Here is an 18796-nt window from a genome sequence, read left to right on the forward strand (position 1 = left end):
GGTAGCCGATAGAATTCTCAGGTACCTGAAAAAGTTCCCAGGGGTTGGTTTACTTTTTCGAAAGAATGGTCACTTGAAGGTTGAGGTGTATACAGATGTTGACTGAACTGGATCAGTTGATGACAAAAAGTCTACTAGTGGGTATTGCACCTTTGTGGGAGGAAACCTAATCACGTGGAGAAGAAAGAAACAAAATGTTGTGGCAAGGTCTAGTGCTGAAGCTGAATATAGAGCAATGTCCCATGGAGTGGTTGAAGTTATGTGGATAAAGAACTTGATGAATGAGTTGGGATTTCCTGTTCATGGTCCCATATCCTTGTATTGTGATAACAAAGCTGCCATCAACATTGCTACCAACCCAGTGCTCCATGATAGAACTAAACATATTGAGGTTGACAAACACTTTATTAGGGAGAAAATTATAAATGGGGAAGTGTGCACTCCATATGTCAGTTCCATAGATCAACTTGCAAACATCTTTACCAAGGGATTATATCATTCGCGGCACAATGATTTATGTGACAAGTTGGGCATGATTGATATCTCTGTCCAAACTTGAGGGGGAGTGTTGGAATCAGTTAGCCTCTTCTCTGAGGTGTTTTATTTATGTTTTCTATTCTTTAGTGCCACAGGGGCACTTTTATAATTTTCTTTTCTTTTTATTATGAGTTAGGTCGCCCTAATATATATGCTAATAGCTAGAGCCGCCAGCTACAAGTTTGAATCCATTTTCTTTGTCTCTCTTCCCTCTTCTCTCTTTCTCCTCTCCTGTTCTCCTTCTCTGATATCTCTCACCTGGAAACTGAACTAAACTTACAAAGTAAGGCAGCTATGTTTTTTGTGGAATGGGTACGGATTGGTGTTTCTTGATTGCGGGAATTTCATTTTGGTTTAATTTGGGTTTCTTGGATTGTGGGGTTCAGCTTGGGATTTTGTTTTTTATCTGTTTATGTTAGGGGAATAATGTTGTAAGGGTAGGCTGGATAAAGGGTCTAAGTTTGTATTGGCAAGTGGTAGTGCATGGGCGCCTGCCTTGGGGTTGATTATAGTAGGACTATTATTTCTTTCAAGTGGTTGCTTATCACCTTTCTTTGTAACTTCTTTTTCTTTTAATAAATTTTATTTTTACCTTCAAAAAATTTAGAGAAAATACTTCCTGAAAGAATCAGCATGAAAAATGCTAGATCTTCTATGCATAAACACAAGCATTTAGCCGCCTAAAGGCATTATAAATGGACTAGAAAGCAAGTTGGAGAAATTAGAAACAATCAGGAATTCATGTGAATGCAGGGTAGAATGTATTGGCACATATGTGTACATGAGTATGCACATGCATATGAACATTCAGACCACAATATGAAGAAATGTATACCTTAAGACTCTCCTGCATCATCACAAACCGAAGACCAGGTGTTTCTTTCTCTATTACACTTTTTGTAGCTTCAGGAGTAACATCCCTCGGAGTGAAACCCGTACCCCCTAGAACAAAAATCAAGAATTGTACATTATAAACTTGAATAAACCAAGAGAAATAACTTCCATTTTCAACCAAATAAGATGGAAGACCAACAATCAAGATCCTTACCAAGAGTTAGGATAAGGTCAATTTTGTCAATATCACTCCATTTCTGCAGAACATCTTTAATTTTGCCCACTTCATCTGGAACTACAGCTGTTGCAACCACCCTTGCTCCTCCCAATCTTTCTGATGATGAATTTACTACGGAAACTGCCCTTGGACCACTGGAGAGGTGCAGAGGTTAATCTGGAGTAATCCATCTCTTTGACAATAGGAAACTAGGTATGGCAGATCTAGATAAGCTTCACATACATGCACAAATATAATAGACTTTGCTCTTCTAGCAAAACACACAAAAGGGAATACTCGTGCTAAAGTTCAACTGTTTAAATTACCAACCAGTAGAAATATTGGTTTGACTCAATCTCTGTATTGCTTTGAGTTCTAAACTGAGAATCTACTTACAGAAGCATCAAACGAGATCATTGAACAATCAAACCATTCAACAGTTCTAAAAGTCTTTAACGGTTATGATGCTTCCATGCAAGAAGGTATAGAAAACTTTTTTGATTGGTAACAAGATCAGAAACGTCATTGAAAGTAATTCACCAAAAAAGAAAATTGTAGTGGATATGGGAGGGCTGAACTGGATATGGAACTAACTTATATCCTTTTAGCAAAAAGTGGCTGCTCTCAGACTTGAGCCTACATTACTATGCTTGTTAGCCTGATATTTTACATAGCACCAAGGAATGCCCCCTAGCTACAGCTGGATGATGACACAAAAACCTCTTTCTTGACTGAGAAGTAGTTTCTGATTTTTGTAACCAACTTTTATTTTTACTCCTCTTAAATTCCGGAAAGGAACCTTCTAATGAGGGTAACCATCTCTTTGAGGTTACCTTTGGTTCTGATAGAGTATATGTGGAAGGAGAGATCCTTTGATTGCTTTTAGTTGAATTTTAAAATCCTCTAACCATCCTTGAATGCTATGACATCATATCAGAGAACTAGAAACCTTGTTCATTTGGATAACAAGACCAGCTGATTCTTTAGCAGGCTTCAGGGCTGGGGGTGGTGTTAGGAGGAGCAAGTCACACTGAGGATCAACTCTTCTTGGGGAACGATTTCTTGTTGTCTTTCTATTGTTTAACTCACCAATGCTTTCTTGGTCCTTATGCTATGAGATAAGATAGATTGTACCTCTATCTTCCTCCTTAATTAATTGATTTGCTACTGAGAAAAGTATTTATCATTATACTGCTATCACATCATTGAAATAAAATATAAAATTCCCATTGTACATGATCAACAAAGAGAGATAGTAGAATCCTATCAGAAAGGAATTTTAATATAAAATAAAAGATAGTGTGCATCATCTAAGTGACCAACTACTATACATCATCCAACTAGGACACAGGTTGGTTGCTAGCATCTTTGAATGCCAAATAAGGTAATTTGTCAAGAACCAGTTAAAGCCTTGACAACATGGGTAAAGAGCTTGGTTAGATTCCTAATCCTAAATGATTTGATTAGAATCCACAACCCACATGATTTGGTTAGAATCCTTCTTGAAAGTGTGGCCGGCCAGAAATAAGATGAAGAGAAGAGAAGAGAAGAAGAGAGAAGGGAGAAGAGAAGAGAAGGGATTGGCAATGTAACAGTGCTGGCGGCGCCAGCTTTTATTAAAATATATATAGGGCGGCAGAAATAAGAAGGGAAAAGACCTTTGTGCCCCTGCTATAAGTGAGTACAATAACAAACATAACAGAAGTAAAAAAATAGAAATAAAAAACGCTTTAATTAGCCAAACAGACCCTAACACCAACAACTAAATTATTTCAATACTCCCCCTCAAGTTGGAGCATAGATGTCAATCATGCCCAACTTGTCACACAAATCTTTGTGCCGCACATGATGAAGACCTTTGGTGAAGATATCTGCAAGTTGTTCTTTTGAGCTAACATATGGAATACACACTTCTCCATTTACAAGTTTCTCTCTAATAAAATGCTTGTCCACTTCAATGTGTTTTGTCCTATCATGCAGGACTGGATTAGCAGCAATATTGATGGCAGCTTTATTGTCACAGTAGAGTGACATAGGATTTCTCACTGCAAAACCCAGTTCACCTAACAGATTTCTTATCCACATGATTTCAGCAACCCCATGAGACATCGCTCTATACTCTGCTTCAGCACTAGATCTAGCCACCACAATTTGTATTTTACTTCTCCATGTGACCAGGTTTCCTCATACAAAGGCACCATACCCACTGGTAGACTTTCGGTCATTGACTGCTCCTGCCCAATCAGCATCAGTATATACTTCCACCTTTAAGTGACCATGTTTCTAGAACAACAAACCAGCTTCGGAAAACTTCTTGAGGTATCTCAGGATCCTCTCTGTAGTTTCAAAGTGAGTTGTCCTAGGATTGTGCATGAACTGGCTAAGGACACCCACTGCATAAGCAATATCAGGCCTGGTGAGAGCGGGCAACTTCAATTCCAAGGAAATAACGTAAGGGGCCTAGATCTTTCACCTCAAATTGAGTGGCTAAGAATTTTTTTAGTCTCTGTATTTCAGCTTCCCAATCTCCTGTGATCACTATGTCATCCACATACACAATAAGAGCTGCAATTTTCCCTTCACCTCTTTTTACAAATAGAGTGTAATCTGACCGGCATTGTTTGAACCCCATCTGTTGAACTGCTAAATGGAACTTACTAAACCAAGCCTGAGGTGATTGTTTCAACCCATATAAAGATTTTTTTAACCTACACACCTTTTGTTCACTGCCTTTGGCACAGAACCCTGGAGTTTGGGTTATGTACACTTCCTCTTCCAAGTCACCATTCAAGAAAGCATTTAATGATGTCCAGTTGGTGAAGTTCCTAGTCAAGATTTGCTGCCAATGAAAGAAGGATCTTGATAGAGTTCATCTTGGCTACTAGAGCAAAAGTCTCTGCATAGTCCACTCCATATACTTGTGTAAAGCCTCTTGCTACCAATCTAGCCTTGTACCTTTCAATAGTTTCATTAGCCTTGTGTTTCATTGTAAACACCCACTTGCAACCCACTGGTTCCTTCCCTTCAGGAAGGTCCACAAACTCCCAAGTGTCATTTTTGTGCAAAGCATCAATTTCTTCCTGCATTTGCATCTATCCATTCAGGTTTAGACAAAGCTTCTGCCACATTCTTAGGAATGGGGACACTGTCCACAAAAGAGAGGAATGCACGGAAAGAAGGTGAAACATGATCATAGGACACAAAATTAGAGATAGGATGATTAGTGGTACAAGACATATCACCCTTTCTCTTAGCAATAGGAATATCAAGATCATTGATGACAGGTGAATCAACATTTAGAGGAACAAACATATCAATAGGAGCAAGTGTACCTGGTTGATGAGACGGATCTGCCTTTGGTGAATCCGATTATGTTGGTTGCATAGTGTCAGGTTCCACGACTCTTGAACTCTACTGGCTTTCATGGCGACAATGAAACACCCAGAATGGAAGAGGATTGGGTAAAGAAGGTAGTTGAGTTTGAGTCGCCTGTTTCTCCTCAACCCTACTCTCCCCCTGAGGAGAAACCGAGAAAAAAGTTTGATTCTCAAAGAAGGATACATCAATGGAAACATAGTACTTGTGAGAGGTAGGATCATAGCAACGATACACCTTTTGAGATAAAGGGTAACCAAGAAAAACACAGGGAATAGCCCGAGGATCAAGCTTACCTCGAGTAGGGGACAGGTTATGGACAAAGCAACGACACCCAAAAACACACATCGGAATGGTGGACAATGGAGTTGTAGGAAGATGTGGGGCCTTATACTCTAGTAACCGAGAGGGCATGCGGTTGATGATGTATGTAGCACACAAGACTGCATCCACCAAAAACGTTTTGGCACATTCATATGAATTCATAAGCCACAAGCTACTTCAAGAAGGCGACGGTTCTTTCGTTCAGCAACAACATTTTGTTGGGGTGTCCTGGCACAAGAGCTTCGCTAAAGTGATCCACTCGAAGCAAAAAACTCCGTGAGATCACTATGGAAGTATTCCTTCGCATTGTCCGATTGGAAGATATGGATTTCCGTTTGGAACTGAGTGAACACCATGCGTTGAAAGTCTTTCACAATTTTTGGCACTTCATCTCGAGATCGCATAGGGTAAACCCAGGTGTATCTAGAATAATCATCAATCAAGGTAATGAAGTACTTATATCCAGCCTCAGTGGATAGAGTAACAGGGCCCCAAACATCAAAATAAACAATATGAAATGGAAATTCAGACCTTTTATTTCGCAAAGGTAAAGAACTTCTACAATGTTTACTCAATTGACATGTCTGACACTATAACTGATTCACTGACAAGGACTCAAACAACTTTGGAAACATAACTTTTAATGACTCAAAAGAAAGATGACCTAGACGACTATGCCATAAATAGGCTTGACTCTCACTTGACAAACTCATGGACTTTGTAGCCACAAGACCAGCTTTATTCTCCAACACGTAGAGACCATCCACCATGCTTCCTCTACCAATCGTCTTCCCCGAGGCCAAATCCTGAAACACACATGAAGACGGAAAAAAAAGTGACTGAACAATTCAAGGAGTGAGTTATACTACTAATGGACAACAAATTAATAGAAAATTTTGAAACATGCAGTACATTAGGAAGGGTAAGGCCAAGTGGGAGAGGTATGGTACCTCAGCCAGCTATGGTAGAAAAAGAACCATCAGCTAGTCTCACCTTATCTCTCCTAGAGAGAAGGTTATATGTCTGAAATAAATTTGACTTACCGGTCATGTGGTTTGAGGCTCCGGAGTCAATAACCCAAGGAGAATCAGTGGTATGAGATGACACATGGAAGGCAGTGGCAGCATTACCTGATGTAGATGCAAAAGAGGTAGAGGGAGTAGGACCAGAATCCATCTGGCGGAGAGTCCTACCATACAATTCCAAATGTGAAGGGATGAGAGATCCATCACATGGACACCCACAAGTTGCGGAATAGGGTGGGCGAATTTCAAAAATTTCTCTCCCTTCAACTGGGAATCGTATTCCCTATTTTAGAAAAATCATATTTTTCAATGATCAATCTTGAACCATGAATCGAACCAGATTTGAAACGAAACGGTAGGAGAGGGATATACCTGATACAGAGAAATAATATCTCTCAATGGAGGTGTTCATGTCCAAGGAAGATCACCAAAGACTGCTCCCACTGAAGATGACACAGTGGATGGAGGAGTAGAATCAGTAGGGTCTGTCCCACGAACCGAATTCTTCAGCAAGAATCCAATGGAGGCAGTGAGCACAACTTCCTATCAACCTTTCAACAAAGACTGATGTCAAGATCCAATCTTGACAACTCCTACAATGTTGGAGAACGAACTGGCAGTATGGCGGCAGCAGGAAGGGATCACAGGGAGAAGGCGCAGTCACACTGTGTATTCTTCTCTCTGTAATTCGAGATCTAGTGTCTCTGGAGCTTCTAGTATGTTTTGGATGGTTCGCCCCCTCCTGCTTTTATAGGCTTAAAGAGATCAGCTCTTGATCTTATCAGGAGTTTCCTAATTCAGATCATTATTTGAATTTGGACTCTCTTTAAGTGATAAGGATAAAACCCTTATCTTATCTGTAGATTAGATCAGCCTTCTCCTGATCTTATCAGAAGGTTTCCAGATCTGAATTCAGATCTAATCTCTCTGAGTGGATAGGGTAGGACTCTATCCTATCTGCTGATTTAATCCCAGATCCGCCCCACCTATTTAACTAATCAAATTAGGCCAGTTCGAAATGGGCTTCAGGCCCAATAAGTCTATGTACTCAAAAACTGCTTCCAAACTACTGCCCAGTTGGGCTTCTTTGTATGGCGTGGGACCCAAGCATTGATCTACACATCAGCCACATGGATTTGGCCCAGCCTTTGTTACAAGGCCTGGCCGAATATACTGTTGTGGATAGTGCACCCCCTGAAACCCATCACATGGGCTTCTATTGGGCCCAACACTTACATTAAGTGGTCCCTGGGCCAAGCCGCCTTATAAAACCTAGGGACTGTGGGTAGATGCAAGATTAGCCCATCAGACATTACCCTCAGTGGCCTTACACTTAACCTCTCAGCCCATAATGATCAAACACTGCCCGACAAGAGAGGACCTCTCCCTCGGCACCAAGGAACAGTGTTGCACTTTCTGCTTATATGGATCTAGGAATTAAAAACTTTTGCAAACATTTTAGAAACCGTAATATATATACTTTTATATCTCATATAAAATATATTTTGGAAAACAAATCTCAACGATTGAAATCAGCTACCGGCAGTCTTGGTTTCCATCAGAGAGAGTGCATCCCCGATCATTACCTATGTCCGACAAAGGGGCTGATCCTGTCACTATGATCACCCACTCAGATGAATTCTCAGACTGTCCCCCGCTAAGGATCTCACTGATTGGTACATCAAAGACAGCCCAATCCGACACCTAGTGCAGTATCATAATCGAGTCTAGGGGTCAGGTGTAACTTTCCAGTTTTGCCTATTAATCTCCAAGGTCCAGGGTTGTTAGACAGTTTTTGTATGCCCTTAGCTTCAATCTGATTTGATGTGCTTTTGTTATTTAGTGGAAATAAATAAAGTGCATGTTTGATTCATGTTGTTTGGTTTAATTCTGTGTAAAACCCTAAAACTGGACATTTATAGAGACTCGTGTTAATTTTAAATGTTCATAGCCGTTGGATAAGTCTGGGGAGATTTATCCTGCCAAGGCTGATACTGGTGTGCCACCAAGTGTTGGGATGGCCTGTCTCAGCCACCAGGGTAAGACCCGAGGCACATGTAGTATGGGATTACTTGAATCCTTGAACCGGACCAGATTTCCAGAATTGCCCTAGACCTTGGAGATAGATGGGCAAAACTAGAAAGTTACACCTGACCCCTAGACTCGATTATGACACTTTACTAGGTGTTGGATCAGGCTGCCTTTGATATGCCAATCAGTGAGATCCTTAGCGGGGATCAAAACCTGGGTATGTTGGGGCAGTTTGAAAATTCATCTGAGTGGGTGATCATAGTGACAGAATCAGCCACTTTGTCGAACAAAGGGTAATGATCGGGAATGCACTCTCTCTGATGGAAACCAAACTGCCGGCAGTTGATTTCAATCGTTGGAATTTTGTTTTGCAAAATTAATATATTTATATATATATGTACGGTTTCAAATTGTTTGCAAATGGTTTTAATTCCCGTGATCCATGTGAGAGGAGAGTGCGACACTGTTCCTTGCAGCCGAGGGAGAGGTCCTCTCTTGTCGGGTAGTGCTTGATCATTAAGGGCTAAGAGGTTAAGTGTAAGACCATTGAGGATAATACCTGATGGGCTAATCTTGCACCTGCCCACAGTCCCTGGGTTTTTATAAGATGGCTTGGCCCAGGGACCACTTAATGTAAGTGTTGGGCCCATAGGGTCCATATGATGGACTCAAGGGGTTCATTGAGTTTTTCAGTGAATTCGGCTGGGCCTTGTATTAAAGGCTGGGCCGAACCCATGTGGCTGGTGTGTAGATCAATGCTTGGGTCCCACGCCATACAAAGAAGCCCAACTGGGCAGCAAATTGGAAAGTAATTAGACACTGAACACTTAATGGGCCAGAAGCCCATTTCGAGGTGGGCTGATATGATCACCCATCCTTGGGGCGAATCTGAGATTAATGTTAGTAAAAGGATTGGGCCTTTAGCCTTATCCACTCTTGGAGACCAAATTCAAATTAGATTTGAATCTGGTAACCTCCTGATAAGATCAGGAGTAAGCTAACTTTATCTACAGATAGGATTAAGATTATCCCCTATCCAAATACTGATTTGGATTGGGATAACTCCTAATTATGAGGTTTCTTAATCAACAAGAAAGGAGGAGAAACCCTAACCAAGAATCAAGAGAAATCGCAAGAAAGGTTCCTGCGAATTGAGATCAGATCTCATACTCCAGAAAAAGAAAGAAGAAGCAGTTCAGCTTTTTCGCTTTTGGAGTTCTCCTCCTGCCGCCGCCATCTGTTTTTGCAAGATTAGATCTTTGCAGAAAAAGAAAGTCAAGAAATCTGTTGTTGACATCAGTGTTGCAAGAAAGACTGAAAAAGATTCAGTGTTTAGTACTTCCAGAGGATTCTTGTGAAGGATCCAGTGTGTAGGACGCACTCTGCTGGTTCTGTTCCATCCACAGCTGTGTCATCTTCAGCAGGAACGGATCTTGGAGCATTCTTTGGGTGTGAACACCAACTTTGGGAGATAATGCTTCTCCGGATCAGGTATATTCCTCCCATTTGTCTTTTGGTACAGATCTGGTTTGACTATGGTTCAAGTAGGATCCTTGAATATTGTATTCTAAATTTAGGGAATATGATTCCCAGTTGGGAGAAGGTAGGAAATTTTTGAAATTCGCCCATCCATTCCGCAACCTTTATGGCGTCCATTAGATGGATCCTACCATTCTTTCAAGGGCAATACTGGAAATCTGGTTCGGTTCAAAGATTTAATTAATCCTACACTGCATGTGCCTTGGGTCTCACCTTGGCGGCTGAGACAGGCCACCCCAACCGACTTGGTAGCACATTAGTGTCAGCCTTATCAGGATAGGTCTCCCCAGACCAACCCACCGGCTGTGAACATTCTAAACTAACACGAGTCTCATTAAGTGTCAAGTTTAAGGGTATAACACAAAAACAAACCCCAAGAGCATGAATCAAATATGCACTTTATTCATTTACAATAAACGTCAAAAGTACATCATTCTGATTGAAGCTAAGGGCATACAAAGACTGTCTAACAAAATGTTCACGAAAGGAGTTGATAATTTCTTCCTTAGGGTCAGAACTGGGATGCCTCTCCTGAGTTACCAAAGGACTAGTCTCTGTTGATGCCATATTAGCTGAGTTATACTTTTTTTGATTCTGTTGGCTTGGTTTCTTGCCCTGATCAGGTGTTGACTTCTTACCCAAATCATGTGCCCATTTAGGTTTTCCATGGAGATCCCAACATGTATCTCTCGTGCGTCATGTCTTTTGGCAGTGAGTGCACCAAAGTTTACTCTTATCATCTGTACTAAGGCATACACATCTTGAACTGATGGCAAGTCTTTACTACCCAAGATCTGCACCCTAATGGATTCATATGAAGGATTCAGCCCTAGGAGAAAGGCAAAGACCCGTTGCTGAGATACAAGTGACTTATACGCCTTTGCATCTTCATCACACTTCCAATTAACATTCTGATAGTGATCAAGTTCTTTCCATATCGATGTCAAATAAGAATAGTACATCGAGAGACTCCTCTCCCCTTGCTTGCAAGTAGAGGATTCAGCTTGCAGTTGATATATCTTGGCATAGTGTCTCTGCTCTGAATAGGTGGGCTTCGTTTGTTCCCATATTTCACAAGCAGTTTCAGCTCACATAAAAGTCTTCCTTACCTGTGGCAGCATGGAAACCAAGAGCCAAGACATCACCATACTATTCTCTTGGTTCCACCTATCATATTCAACACTTCCGTACTTCAGTTCCTTCACTCTCCCATTGATGTATCCTATTTTCCCCCTAGCAGTGATGTAGAGTTTTATTCCCCTAGACCACTCAAGATAGTTCAGACCATCAAAGGGAATAACAGCCATGGGGAAACTCATATCCATTCCCCCAGTCACTCTATTGTGGCTCCCTAAAATCTCTGAAGTAGCAGAATTCTCAGACGACATGGTAAAAACAGACAATCAGTCCCAAACACCGGACTTAGGACCCCTCCTTACACCACAAAAAAATGCTCCACTCAGTCCACACCCACACACTTGGGTTTGAAAACAGTCTGAGCACAAACAATACCAATTTCAGGACAAAAAAAAAGGCAATATTCGACAGATTTCAGACCTGTACGGTTTAACAGTCCCCACCTACCAGCCTTCCAGAATGTCTAAGAACATTAATCAGTAGGAGAGATCCTTAACACTTATAATCAAGCCAAATAATTGAGATAACAGGTCATCCTTGACCTACAGTCGCCTTAACATAGGAATAGGATCGCACGATCCCAAAAAACAGAGGTATAAAGATCTGACAGCATTCAGCAGCCCAGATTCATTTGGTTTTTTCACTTGGTACACGACCAAGGAGGGTAAGGAAGAGAAAAAAGGAAGGACTACTAGTTGTAGATCTGTTTTCCTCAGATCTCTGTTCCACCCAGATTCAGCAAGTTGGAAGAGAGAAGTCTGTTCGATCTGTTCTCTCAGTGAAGTTTGTTCGATCTGTTCTCTCAGTCAGTATTCCCGCTCTGATACCATCTTGAAAGTGTGGCCGGCCAGAAATAAGATGAAGAAGAGAGAAGGGAGAAGAGAAGAGAAGGGATTGGCAATGTAACAGTGCTGACAGCGCCAGCTTTTATTATAATATATATAGGGCGGCAGAAATAAGAAGGGAAAAGACCCTTGTGCCCCTGCTATAAGTGAGTACAATAACAGACATAACAGAAGTAAAAAAATAGAAATGAAAAACGCTTTAACTAGCCAAACAGACACTAACACAAACAACTAAATTATTTCAACAATCCTAAACTTACATGGTTTGGTTAGTAAACAACCTACAGGCCGAGACAATATTGGAGAAACAAAAGAACAGAAAGCAAAAATCATTTAGTGCGACAATCCTAATATAAAAACAATATCCAAAAATTTTGATTCAAAGTAGTCATTCAATTACTGAATTCTTAGATATTGTTGCAAAGTATACAGTACTGCAGTGTTTGACTTTAGCAGAGAGTAACATCTGCTTTGCCTTACTTTGGCATCAAAAAGTGACCCCTTTGAAACAATGACACAAAGAGGTGTATCCAGATGCATTGTCTACCTTTTACAGAATAAAATGCAATGAAACTACTCACAATGACCTCCTAGAAGGAATAAGAGAGAATTTGAATTACAAATTATCTATTTATACCACTCTTGGTCAAATAATCAATCTACTCCTATGCAACTCAATGGGTACAAATTATGGGGAAATCTAGTCCCAAGGCAATTAAGGCTGCATTTGGATGCGATGTAAATTTTACATCGGTTCGGTTATGTGTTTGGAAAGAGGGTGTAATTATTATCGATGTAAAACTTCACTCCGGTTCAGTTTTGTATGCGTTTGGATGGAGTGTAGTTTTACGTCAATAATAGATGTAAAACCTCATCAGCTCTAAAGTTCTACATCGATAATCGAAATAAAAAATAAATTGATTTTATCGATGTAAAACTTTACACTCTTCCACCCATCACTATTTTCAAAAAAGCAACGGTCGCTTTCTGGTTCAGTGTAAAATGTCATCAGTGTAATTTTACACTGATTCCAAACGCAGCCTAAAGAACTTGCTCTGATGCCAGTTGAGATGCAGCAAGCTTACCTATTGTACTTGCAACTTCAAAATGCAAGTTGTGGAAAACCAATTTCATTCAAACTTCATTACTCTTTTAGCATTTTCTGTTCTGGTTCCAAGACTGGGCTCAAGAGGCCCATTGACCTTAAGCAGGAGGACTGGCCCCAAAAGCCTACATAAATAGGTTTAGTTGGGCTGAGCTTGAGGGATTGGACTGGACTCATGAGCCTTTCTACATCCCCTCACATTTGCAGAATAAGAACCAAGCTAGTCTAAATAATCAGGTTTAATGTAAAGAATGTTTCAGACACACACACACAGAAACAAACAATTAGTGAGACAACTAATATAAAAATTTTGGATGCAAATGATCAAGTAAGATTGATTAAAAAAATTATGATCAAATAAGATAAAAAGTCATAAATTAGCATACCTCCGGTCAGGCCCTGTCCCAGATGCAACAGTATCACTCACAGTAAGAACAGCTACTCTAACCTCAGCTGCTTGTGATTCCTCAACAGTTTGTTTATGCGATATATGTTGGATGGAAATATTGGACTCCAATGCTAAAGGGTTATCACTCACAGGAAAGCCACTTATATCAGAAATAACAATGGCTGATACAGAAGTTCCCGCAGGAAGTACACTTCCTGTTGCTGGCAACTCCAACAGTGCATTTGCAGACTTCATGCTTAGAAGCCGGCTACTCATCTGATGACCAGTGCTTTCGGCAACAAAACTGAAAGAAACAAATAAGTTCAATCAGTTTCCTTTATGCATTTTGCAGGGGACAACATAGATTAAGGTGAATTTAATTTACCCTGGATTGCCAGATCCATCATTAACCCTCCATCGAATGATGGCACGATGAAATTCTGGTCGGACAGGATCTGTCTTAATGGGCTGTCCAAGGCAAGCATTCAATCTGTCCAACAAATAATTGAGTAAGGCAGAAGACCACCACAATACGTAAATATAAAATAAAGATATCTGGTCTTGTGTCAAAAGTCATGGATTAGTCCACTTTACCCCATCTATATGGTAGTGGCTGATGCACAGAAACCATTAAGTGCCTTTTTAGAAAATTTTCTTACCTTAGAAGGTGAGGATTTTCCCATCCAGAAAGGAGACGAATTGTCGGGACAACAAAGAGATGGAAACACACTAGACAGCTCACTGGATTTCCAGGTAAACCAAATGCAAGAATCTTCCTAGCTCCCTTTTCCTTTGTTGATTTTACTATAAGCTCAGCAAATGTTACAGGCTTGCCAGGTTTCATCAAAACCTGAGGATCAATAAATTGAAATTAACAAGAATAAAAATTTATCATCCAATCATTATCATGTCAAGAAAAAAATATCCAATGGATTGTAATCTATTCCTATTTACTATATATGCACTGCTTCAGAAATCAATGTTCAAGAAATTACCATAATGAAATATCAAGAAAAAATACCAAAAAAAAAAAAGAAAAAACATAGATGAACACTTCAGTCTACCCTGTTGAAATATACTGTCCCTCGCTTTTTCAGCAAAGGCTTGACAAAATCCCTGTCACCCATGGAAACACCTCCAGAAGTTAAAAGAATGTCAATCTCAGAAGACATAGCACCATCCAAAATCCTCTCAAGATGTTCTTCGTCATCACGAGCAATACCCAGGTCAAGAACTTTGCATCCCTGCTGTACTGCAGCAGCCATTATCATAGAACGGTTTGAGTCCCTGATCTGCAAAAGATAACAAAATAATTAGTAACCATAAACTTAAGAGGAAATCCAAACCCAAAGTTGGTGCATTCTGTGATAAATCACAGTTTGGAATTCTTGAATGCAAAATTGTTATGACCAGATTACTAAATCTCTGTTCCTATGATAGCTCCTGCACAGTCAACTAGAAGCAATCAAATTACATAGATGATTGATTGAAATGCTTTATTATTTGGCAAGGTGCCAACTGGCTGGTTGGTAAGGTCTGCTGCAGGTTGTAGCGGAGACTTGGGGATCAAATCCTGTCTGCACTTGGGTTGGGGGTTTATGGGCTTGGGGTATGGGCTACCCCCTTGTTGAAGAGCAGCTACAAAGTAGAGCATAGTCTAAAGAAAACAACCTCTAGGGTGAGGAAAACTGGCATTTGCTCCTTCTATAGTCCCTAATCAACTACAAAGTAGAGCATAATCTAAAGAAAACAACCACTAGGGGGAGGAAAAAAACCTGTTTCTACCAGCAAGAGAACAGAATGCCTAACCCTGGAAGACAGTCACTCACAACACCTAGAAAGTAGAACTGAATATCATTTTTTTTTGTGATAAATGATAATTGTATTAATACAAAAAGAGGGAGAAATTCCCTCAAAGAAAAGTTCAATTATATCAGGAATTAAACACAAGAAATCTCGCATCCTATACATATACAAAGATACCCTTCTACAATGGATGAGAACGATCAAGATGATTCTTCCTCATTCTCAAAGAACCGTTCAACCTAAAAGCTTAAGCTGTTACGTGAGGTCCCTGAAACGTGAAAGCCTATTGGGCTTGAAGTGTGGATAAGCACAGGCCCACCCAAACCTTGTGCTGAAATTTAATTAATTTAAATTGGGGCTATGAAGATTGAACACTAGACCATTTGGTCAAACAGGGTCTGATACCATCTCAAAGAACAATTCAACCTAAAAGATTAAACTGTTAGGTGAGGTACCCAAATAGTTTATATATATATATATATAAAAGGATTTTATTAGAAAATGGAGAAAAAACAGTTACAAGTGTTCCAGGAGAGGCACAACCTGCGACCTATTTGCAATTGTGCACAATACAATTGTTCCCTATTTGCCCCTTGCTTTGGCTAAGCTATCAGCCATAGCATTAGCTAATCTCCTCATTGATTGTATTCTGACACTCATATTCCTTGTCAGCTACTTGAACATTTTCAGTTCATTCTTGTAGCACCAGACCACACTCTCTGGGTTCTGTAGCCAGCCCACCACACCACCTTGGGGCTTGGAGTCACCCTCTATTTGTTTACACTCCTACCTGTACTGCAAACTGTACTCCTTAGAGGGCAGCTAGTAATTCTGCCCTAGAGGAGTCCCCCACATGTAGAGGGCCAAAGTATTAGAGAGCCACATTACCACTTCCGTTGCTTATAACCCCCCTCCCACTCCCAGAGGGACCTGGGTTACCTTGACTGTTGCCATCAAAATTTAATATCACAAATCCTTCAGGAGGGGGTGCCCAGCTCATATACACCTTATTCTTCCTAGAGGAGCTACTTGCAAGTTGCAACTGCTGCCCAATGCCTCCAAAGATCATTGAAGGAGAATTAATGAAATAAATCCAAAGATTTTAGCCACAAGATAGCCCTATGTAAGATACACTCCTTAAATTCTTGCTTGCTTCTCTCCTCTTGAAAAATTTTGGCATTACTTTCTTCCCACCCTGTCCAAAGCAAAGCTGCTCTTGCACACTTTCACATTAATCGTCCTCTTCGTTGGCACCAAGCAAAGGTAGACGGATCAAAAAGCATGCTTACATCTGCTGGCCTATTCCACCTGCACCCAAAGACGAAGAAGAGCCATCCCACAAATCTGTAGTAACCTCACGGGAAATTAGTAAATGGTAATAATCCTCACCATGAGACCTGCAAAGAATACACCAGTTAGATGAAAGACAAAGATAAGGTCTTCTTTTTTGTAGATTATCCAGGGTGTTTACCTCTCATAAAACACTTCCCAACAGAAAGCCAAGATCTTAGGGGGAATAGGCCTGCACCAAACCTCCTAAAAAGGGAAGACTTGTTGAAATTCAAAATGACAAAGGGCCTTTAGAAGGAAGCACAAGAGAACTAACCCAAGGGAAAAGGTGTCCAAATTCATTTGTTTGGCTCAGAAGAATCCAAACAAACTTTTTCAAGAAGGCTCAAAAGGCTGGTTAGACTCTCAATCTCTTAATCCCTTAAAATAATTTTGACCCAGCCTTTTGACCCTTTTCAACCATTGAAAGAGGTCCTTTAAAGGAGCTTCTTTGACCCAGGTATCTTCCCAAAGAAGAACTGAATTACCATTGCACACATCATACCTAATAAAATTGCAAAGTTGGGGGAAATACTGTGAATTGCCTCCCAAGGTGTTGCCAAAGTTTACCGCCGAGATACCCTAGCATCTCACCCATTCTTTGAGTGACCATGGACACTTCCTACCACCTCATGCCACAATCTTTCTCTCTCTCTCTCTCTAGAGGCCACCTCCACAACCACTTCCCTGTAAGTGTCATATTCTTTTGCCTAACATTCCCTATTCCCAAATCTCCCTCTTTACTTTTACACACCACCTCCCACTTTAGAAGATGATCATTTCTACCTTCCCCCAGTTCCCAAGGAAACTCCTCATCAACCTCTCTAGTTTATTAGCTTCCCTAGAAGGAATCCTAAAGACAGACAGAAAAAAAAGGTTGGTAAGTTAGCAAGGGTAGCTCTAACCAATGCAATTCACCTCCAAAAGAAATATAACTCTTCTTCCACGAGGTCAATCTCTTTTCAATTTCAAGCTTCTCTACAATTGGGCGCCAAAAGCTACTCTCTCTAGGGTTTTCCCATAATGAAAGTCCCAAGTAGGTCATAGGCCAATTAGAGATAGAGCATTCTAAATATCCAACAATCTATTTCCTAAATTTACCCCTACTACACTACTCTTCTCAAGGTTGACTCTCAAATTGGAGATCCTTTCAAATCTTTTCACCAACATCTTTAGATTCTTCACCTTCTCAATATTTCCCCCTTCACAGAAAATTAATATATCATCTGCATCCCTACCTATTTTCCACCCCTTTACAATGTTCTCCCTATCAGCCTTTGAGATCATTTGACTAAGCACATATGCTAATAAAGGTAACAAGGAAGGGTGAGAGAGAATCTCCTTGCCTTACACCCCTACATGTTAGAAAGAAATCCTTTGCCACTCCATTAACCAAGATAGAGAAGTGGCTAGAATTGACACAACCATGAATCCATTTACACCACCTTTCTCCAAGCCCACAGTTTCTCAAAACTTGTGAAAGGAAATGCCAATCCACCAAATCATAGGCTTTTTCCATATCTAGTTTACAAACGAAGCCTTTCTTATTAGATCTTCTCGTGTCCTCCAGGCACTCATTAGCTACCAGAATTTGGTCTGTAATTTGTCTCCCCTTTACAAAGGTCCCCTGAAATTTGCTGATTAAGGGAGAACTTCTTTGATCCTCAAAGACAGTACCCGAATGGGTTTGTATTCTCCAACACCCATCATCTCCTAAAGTGGCCTTGCTTAAGACCAGCAAACTCTTTAAGCTCAAAGCCCAATGCCTAATACTTCTCTCAATATTACCAATCCTAGCTTCCTTTGTACCAATCTTCCCCTAAAAAATTCTGCTATTTTGCTCTGTTCAGATTGTCCAACAAAGTGCAAAAGACAGCAGATTCCGGATGATTATCCCCTGTTTCCAACAACCTTTCAACTGTTAAAATACAGTTTTGTTCTAGGGTTATTTTAGTCTTTTCCCTTTTTTTAAATCAGTGTTTTGTCTCTATTCTTAAGTATCTCTATACAGGGGTAGTATTTTAATTTTACTTTTCATTATGTATTAAACATACAGGGTGGCAGTTCTCTCTCTCGATAGAGACTGGTTAGCCCTATTCTGTTCGACTTCTTCTTCTCCATCTCTTCTCCTTCTAGGCTCATATCAGTAGTTTCTGTTTATTTATTTAATTAAATACAGTCCTGATAACGTGGTATCAGAGCTTGGTTGATAAAGTTTCTTGACCGCATCAGTGAAGAACGTCTGGAACTGGTTTGGCTGAGGTTTTCTGCTAATATGAGAAGAAAGGAAAGGGAAGAACCTAA

General features: G+C 40.3%; 1 protein-coding gene across 2 annotated transcripts in view; it reads right to left on the minus strand.

Moving 5' to 3' along the window:
* B73 (molybdopterin biosynthesis CNX1 protein / molybdenum cofactor biosynthesis enzyme CNX1 (CNX1)) overlaps positions 1-18796 on the minus strand; it is a 145633-nt gene that overhangs the window by 21728 nt on the left and 105109 nt on the right. For both annotated transcript variants that reach the window (XR_016104660.1, XM_088962871.1), the window contains exons 6-11: positions 14422-14649; positions 14017-14207; positions 13743-13847; positions 13356-13661; positions 1586-1743; positions 1373-1479 (exon numbers count right to left, since the gene is read on the minus strand). Coding sequence is in view for 1 of the 2 variants with exons in the window: in XM_088962871.1 (XP_088818997.1) it covers positions 1373-1479; positions 1586-1743; positions 13356-13661; positions 13743-13847; positions 14017-14207; positions 14422-14649 (1095 nt within the window). In the remaining variant the exon portion in view is untranslated. The remainder of the gene's footprint in view (positions 1-1372; positions 1480-1585; positions 1744-13355; positions 13662-13742; positions 13848-14016; positions 14208-14421; positions 14650-18796) is intronic.

Source organism: Nelumbo lutea, chromosome 1 (genome assembly GCF_056320005.1).
Source record: "Nelumbo lutea isolate HS-2025 chromosome 1, American lotus-T2T, whole genome shotgun sequence".
Classification (NCBI taxonomy): Eukaryota; Viridiplantae; Streptophyta; class Magnoliopsida; order Proteales; family Nelumbonaceae; genus Nelumbo; species Nelumbo lutea.